Source organism: Zosterops lateralis (genome assembly GCF_965231275.1).
Source record: "Zosterops lateralis genome assembly, chromosome: 27".
NCBI classification, from domain to species: Eukaryota; Metazoa; Chordata; class Aves; order Passeriformes; family Zosteropidae; genus Zosterops; species Zosterops lateralis.
In genome coordinates this window covers 1,958,753-1,965,753 of record NC_139787.1, presented here as the reverse complement: position 1 = coordinate 1,965,753, position 7,001 = coordinate 1,958,753, and the positions used below count along the sequence as shown (strand labels likewise).

Here is a 7,001-nt window from a genome sequence, read left to right as displayed (position 1 = left end):
TTGGGATATTTTTGGGGATATTTTTGGGGATTTTTTGGGGATATTTTGGGATATTTTGGGGGATATTTTTGGGGATATTTTTGGGGATATTTTTGGGGATATTTTGGGATATTTTTGGGGATATTTTGGGGATATTTTTGGGATATTTTTGGGGATATTTTGGGGATATTTTTGGGGATATTTTTGGGATATTTTGGGGATATTTTTGTGGATATTTTTGGGGATATTTTTGGGATATTTTTGGGGATATTTTGGGGATATTTTTGGGGATATTTTGGGATATTTTTGGGGATATTTTTGGGATATTTTGGGGATATTTTTGTGGATATTTTTGGGGATATTTTGGGATATTTTTGGGGATATTTTTGTGGATATTTTTGGGATATTTTTGGGGATATTTTGGGATATTTTTGGGGATATTTTTGTGGATATTTTTGTGGATATTTTTGGGGGTTATTTTGGGATATTTTTGGGGATATTTTGGGGGTTATTTTGGGATATTTTTGGGGATATTTTGGGATATTTTTTGGGATATTTTGGGATATTTTGAGATATTTTGGGTTATTTTTGGGGATATTTTTGGGGATATTTTGGGATATTTTGGGATATTTTTGGGGATATTTTGGGATATTTTGGGATATTTTGGGTTATTTTTGGGGATTTTTTGGGGATTTTTTGGGGATATTTTGGGATATTTTTGGGGATATTTTGGGGATATTTTGGGATATTTTGGGATATTTTTGGGGATATTTTTGGGATATTTTTGGGGATATTTTGGGATATTTTTGGGGATATTTTGGGATATTTTGAGATATTTTGGGTTATTTTTGGGGATATTTTTGGGGATATTTTGGGATATTTTGGGATATTTTTGGGGATATTTTGGGATATTTTGGGATATTTTGGGTTATTTTTGGGGATTTTTTGGGATTTTTTGGGGATATTTTGGGATATTTTTGGGGATATTTTGGGGATATTTTGGGATATTTTGGGATATTTTTGGGGATATTTTTGGGATATTTTTGGGGATATTTTGGGATATTTTTGGGGATATTTTTGGGATATTTTGGGATATTTTGGGATATTTTGGGATATTTTTGGGTTATTTTGGGATATTTTTGGGGATATTTTTGTGGATATTTTGGGGATATTTTTGGGGATTTTTTGGATATTTTTGGGGATATTTTTGGGATATTTTTGGGTTATTTTTGGGGATATTTTGGGGATATTTTGGGGATATTTTTGGGATATTTTGGGATATTTTTGGGGATATTTTTGTGGATATTTTGGGGATATTTTTGGGATATTTTGTGGATATTTTGGGATATTTTTGGGGATATTTTGGGGATATTTTGGGGATATTTTGGGGATATTTTGGGATATTTTGGGGATATTTTGGGTTATTTTTGGGGATATTTTGGGGGATATTTTGGGATATTTTGGGATATTTTTGGGGATATTTTTGTGGATATTTTGGGGATATTTTGGGATATTTTTGGGGATATTTTGGGGATATTTTGGGGATATTTTTGGGGATATTTTGTGGATATTTTGGGGGTTATTTTGGGATATTTTTGGGGATATTTTGGGTTATTTTTGGGGATATTTTGGGGATATTTTGGGGATATTTTGGGGATATTTTGGGTTATTTTTGGGGATATTTTGGGGATATTTTTGGGGATATTTTTGGGGATATTTTGAGATATTTTTGGGGATATTTTGGGATATTTTTGGGGATATTTTGGGATATTTTGGGGGATATTTTTGGGGATTTTTTGGGGATATTTTGGGATATTTTGGGGGATATTTTGGGTTATTTTGGGGGATATTTTTGGGTTATTTGGGGGATATTTTTGGGGATATTTTGGGGATATTTTTGGGGATATTTTGGGATATTTTGGGGGATATTTTGGGGATATTTTTGGGGATATTTTGGGGATATTTTGGGGATATTTTTGGGGATATTTTGTGGATATTTTGGGTTATTTTTGGGGATATTTTTGGGGATATTTTGGGTTATTTTGTCTCACCCCTCGCTGAGGATCCCATAAATGATCTCGCTGGGGTTTTTTCCCGGCCCCAGTTCCCGCTGGTCCCGCAGCAGGTCGGGGGTGGATTTCAGCTCCAGGGGAAAAGAAAATAAAAATCCTCAATTTTTATCCTCAATCCTGAAAAATTCTCCAAAAAAAACCCAAATCCAACATCCCAGGGGGAAAAAATCTGATTTTAGAGGAAAAAATCCTGATTTTATAGAAAAAAATTCTAATTTTATAGGAAAAAATCTCAAATTTACAGGGAAAAATCACAATTTTATATGGAAAAAATCCTAATTTTATAAGACAAAAAATCTCGATTTTATAGGAAAAAAAATCACAAATTTATAGGAAAAAAATCACAAATTTATCGGGAAAAAATCCCAGATTTACAGGGAAAAAATCTCAATTTTATAGGAAAAAAATTCACAAATTTATAGGGAAAAAATCCCAAATTTATAGGAAAAAAATAATCACAATTTTATAGGGGGAAAAAATCTCAATTTTTTAGGGGAAAAAATCTCAAATTTATAGGGGAAAAAAATCACAAACTTATAGGGAAAAAATCCCAAATTTATAATGAAAAAATCCCAGATTTATAGGGAAAATATTTTCAATTTTATAGGAAAAAAAAATCACAAATTTTATATGAAAAATCCCAAATTTAAAAGAAAACAAAATCACAATTTTATAGGAAAAAAATCCCAAATTTATAGGAAAAAAAATCACAATTTTATAGGAAAAAAAATCACAATTTTATGGGAAAAATCCCAAATTTATAGAAAAAAGAGCCAAATTTATAGGGAAAAAAATTCCTAATTTTATAGGGGAAAAAATCACAATTTTATAGGGAAAAAAATCCCAAAATTTTAGAGAAAAAAACCTCCAAATTTTATAGAAAACCCCCAGATTTTATAGGGAAAAAAATCCCAAATTTATTGGGGAAAAAAATCTCAATTTTATAGGAAAAAAAAAATCCCAATTTTAAAGCAAAACCCTCAAATTTATAGGGAAAAATCCACAATTTTATATAGGAAAAAAAATTCCACCATTTTATAGGGGAAAATCCGTTTTATAGAAAAAACCTGCATTTTATACAAGAAATCCCAATTTTATAGAGAAAAATTCCAATTTTATAGGGGAAAAAACCCAATTTTTATAGGGAAAAAAATCCACAATTTTATAGGAAAAAAATCCCAAAATTATAGGGAAACCCCCCAATTTTATAGGAGAAAAAAATCACAAATTTTATAGAGAAAAAACCCCAAAATTTTATAGGGAAAATCTCCAATTTTACATAACCCCATCCCCCCCCCAAAAAAAAAATTTTTAGGGAAAATTCCTGATTTTATAGGGAAAAATCCACAATTTTTTTACCCAAACCCCCCATTTTTTCCCAGAAAAAAAACCCAATTTTTCCCCAAAACCTCCATTTTTCCCAAAAAACCCAATTTTTTCACCAAAACCCCTGAAATCTTTCCAAAAACCCCCATTTTTTTCAGACAAATCCAACTTTTTCACCAAAACTCCCATTTTTTTCAGGAAAAAAAAAATCTCATTTTTTCACCCATACCCCCATTTTTTTCTGAAAAAACCCAATTTTTTATGCAAACCCCCCATTTTTCCCCCCCAAAACCCCAATTATTTCACCAAAAAACCACATTTTTTTACCCAAAACTCCCATTTTTTTACCCAAAACTCCCATTTTTTTACCCAAAACTCCCATTTTTTCACTAAAACTCCCATTTTACCCAACCCCATTTTTTTTCAGAAAAACTCCCATTTTTTTCCCCAAAACCCCCCAATTTTTTCACTGACCCGCATTTTTTTTTTCAGAAAAAATCCCATTTTTTCACCAAAACCCCCTTTTTTTAACCCAAACCCCATTTCTTTCACCCAAACCCCCAAATTATTAAGAAAAAACCCCTAAATTTTTCCGAAAAAACTCAATTTTTTCACCAAAAACCCCCAAATTTTCTGGAAAAAACCCCCATTTTTTCACCAAAAAAATCCCATTTTTTTCCGAAAACTCCCATTTTTTTCCAAAAAACTCCCAAATTTTTTCCCCAAACCCCCATTTTTCCCCCTCCTCACCTTCATCCCCACCCTCTGCTCCTCCTTCACTCCGATCCCGGCGGAAATTCCAGAATTTTCAGGATTTTCCTGTTGAAATTCCCGGGAATTTCTGTCCCTTGGCGGCTCCAAACTCCGCGACCGTTTCGCGTTTTCGGCGCCGCGGCTCCTTCGGCCCGTCCGGCCCCGGGAGCCAAAATTCTCCACTTTGGGGTCGAATTTGGTGATCAGGGAGTTCACCGAGCCCAGAGGCTCCGTGTCCACGTCTCCACAAGTTTTTGGGAATTTTTGGGAATTTTTTTGGAATTTTTCATCGTTTTTTTCCGCATTTTTTTGCATTTTTCCGTCATCGTTTTCCGCATTTTTTTGTATTTTTCCGTCGTTTTTTTCCTGATTTTTTTGCCATTTTCCATCATTTTCTTCCACATCTTTATGGATTTTCCCGTAGTTCATTTCCAAATTTTTTTGGATTTTTCCATCATTTTCCTCCAGATTTTTCGGGATTTTTCCATCCTTCATTCCAAGATCTTTCTGGATTTTTCCGTCGTTTCTTCCCAAATTTTTCTGCATTTTCCCATCGTTAATTCCCAAATTTTTCTGCATTTTCCCATCGTTAATCCCCAAATTTTTCTGCATTTCTCCATAATTTTTTTCCGTAATTTTTTGGAATTTTCCATCGTTTTTTTCCAGATTTTTGGGGTTTTCCTGCAGTTTTTTCCCCCAGTTTTTGTTGTTTTCAGGCCAAGGCTCGGCCAGGTCGTTGTGGGACCGGGAACGTCGAAGCTCCTCGGGGCCTTCGGGGGGTCTCAGGTGTCGGGACGGAAATTGGGGCCTTTCCTGGGACCCCCCAAATTCCTCAGCCCAAAATTTCGGGGCTCCCCGGGACCCCCCGTCCTCCCCTTTTCTCTCGTAGGGATTTGGGGGAACTCCTGGAGCTCCAAAATCATCCAAATCCCAATTTTGGGCCGTTCTGGGATCTCCAAACTCATCGAAATCCGGATTTTGGGGCATTTTGGGTTCTCCAAATGTGTCAAAATTGGGATTTTGCCCCATTTTGGCCTCTCCAACCCCCTCAAAATCCTGACTTTGCATTTTGGGATCTCCAACCCCCCCAAAACCCGAATTTCTCCTCGTTCTCCCTTCTCCAAACCCATCAAAACCCTGATTTTGCCCCATTTTGGGACCTCCAGATGTGTCAAAATCCCAATTTTGGGCCATTTTGGGACCTTCAGACTCATCGAACTCCCGATTTTGCTGCATTTTTGCCTCTCTGACCCCCCCAAAATCCTGATTTTGGGCCATTCTGGGACCTCCATCCCTGTCAAAATCAGGATTTTGCCCCATTTTGGGACCTCCAACTCCCCCAAACCTCCTATTTTGCTCCATTTTTCCCTCTCCAACCCCCCCAAAATCCTGATTTTGCCCCATTTTGGTCCCTCCAACCCCCTCAAAACCCTGATTTTGCCCCATTTTGGGACCTCCAGCCGTGTCATAATTGGGATTTTGCTGCATTTTTGGACCTCCGGCCGTGTCGTAATTGGCATTTTGCCCCATTTTTGAACCTCCGGATGTGTCATAATTGGGATTTTGCCCCATTTTGGGACCTCCGGCCGTGTCATAATTGGCATTTTGCCCCATTTTGACCCCTCCAGACCCCCCAAAATCCTGATTTTTCCCCATTTTGACTCCTCCGGCCATGTCGTAATTGGGATTTTGGGCCGTTTTGGGACCTCCGGCCGTGTCGTAATTGGGATTTTTCCCCATTTTGGCCCCTCCATGCCCCCCAAGCCCCTGATTTTGGGTAATTTTCTCTTCCCCCTGCCCCCTGTTGTCCCCGTTGCCGGCCCTGATCTGCACCCCGAAGCTCTCGCCGTGCCCGTCGCCGCTGTTGAGCACCACGAAGGGCTGCCCCGCGATGCCCTGGACCCGCACGGCCACCCCGTAGTGCCCGGCCCTGCCCCGGGGGGCCCGGGGGGTCCTGGGGGGCTCCCCCAGCTCATCAATGAAGCGGATCTGCACCCCGTGGTCCAGCGCCTGCCCCGACATCGCCTGCGGAAAAAACATTTGGGGGGTTAGAGGAGATTTTCAGAAGTTTTTAATATTTTTTCCATTTTTTTTTCCAATTTTTTCCCATTTTTTTCCAATTTTTTTCCAATTTTTTCCATTTTTTTCCAATTTTTTTCCAATTTTTTTCCCATTTTTTTTCCATTTTTTTTCCGATTTTTTCCCAGTTTTTTTTCCCATTTTTTAATACGTTTTTTCTTTTTTTTTCCCCGTTTTTTTCGATTTTTTTCAATTTTTTTTTCTGGTTTTTTCCTCTTTTTTTTCCCCTCACTTTTTTTCCTTTTTTTCCATTTTTTTTTTCTCCACTGTTTTCCACATTTTTTCCAGTTTTTTTCCATTTTCCCCCCATTTTTTTCCATTTTTTCCCATTTTTCCATTTTCCCTCCATTTTTTGCCCATTTTTCCCCATTTTCTTCTGTTTTCTCCTCATTTTTTCCCATTTTTTTCCTTTTTTTTGCCCATTCTTTTTCATTTTTTTCCATTTATTCCCCATTTTTTCCCATTTTTTTCCCATTTTTCCCCATTTTTTTCCTTTTTTTCCCCATTTTCCCCCCTTTTTTTCCATTTTCCCCCATTTTTTCCCACTTTTTTTCCTTTTTTTGCCCATTTTTTCCCTTTTTTCCCCCATTTTTTCCCATTCTTTTCCATTTTTTCCATTTATTCCCCATTTTTTTCCATTTATTCCCCATTTTTTCCCCATTTTTTTTTCCATTTTTTGCCCATTTTTTTGCCCATTTTCTTCTGTTTTCTCCCCATTTTTTTTGCCCATTTTTTTCTATCTATTCCCCATTTTTTCCCATTTTTTCCATTTTTTCCATTTTCCACCATTTT

General features: G+C 36.8%; 1 protein-coding gene across 1 annotated transcript in view; it reads right to left on the bottom strand.

Annotated features, from left to right (window-relative positions):
* Positions 1-6,368, bottom strand: part of LOC310919480 (uncharacterized protein) — a 58,000-nt gene extending 51,632 nt beyond the window's left edge. The window contains exons 1-3 of the mRNA XM_083878847.1: positions 4,883-6,368; positions 4,128-4,372; positions 2,031-2,122 (exon numbers count right to left, since the gene is read on the bottom strand). Coding sequence (XP_083734973.1) covers positions 2,031-2,122; positions 4,128-4,372; positions 4,883-6,170 — 1,625 coding nt within the window. The 5' untranslated portion in view covers positions 6,171-6,368. The remainder of the gene's footprint in view (positions 1-2,030; positions 2,123-4,127; positions 4,373-4,882) is intronic.
* Positions 6,369-7,001: the final 633 nt, after the last annotated feature.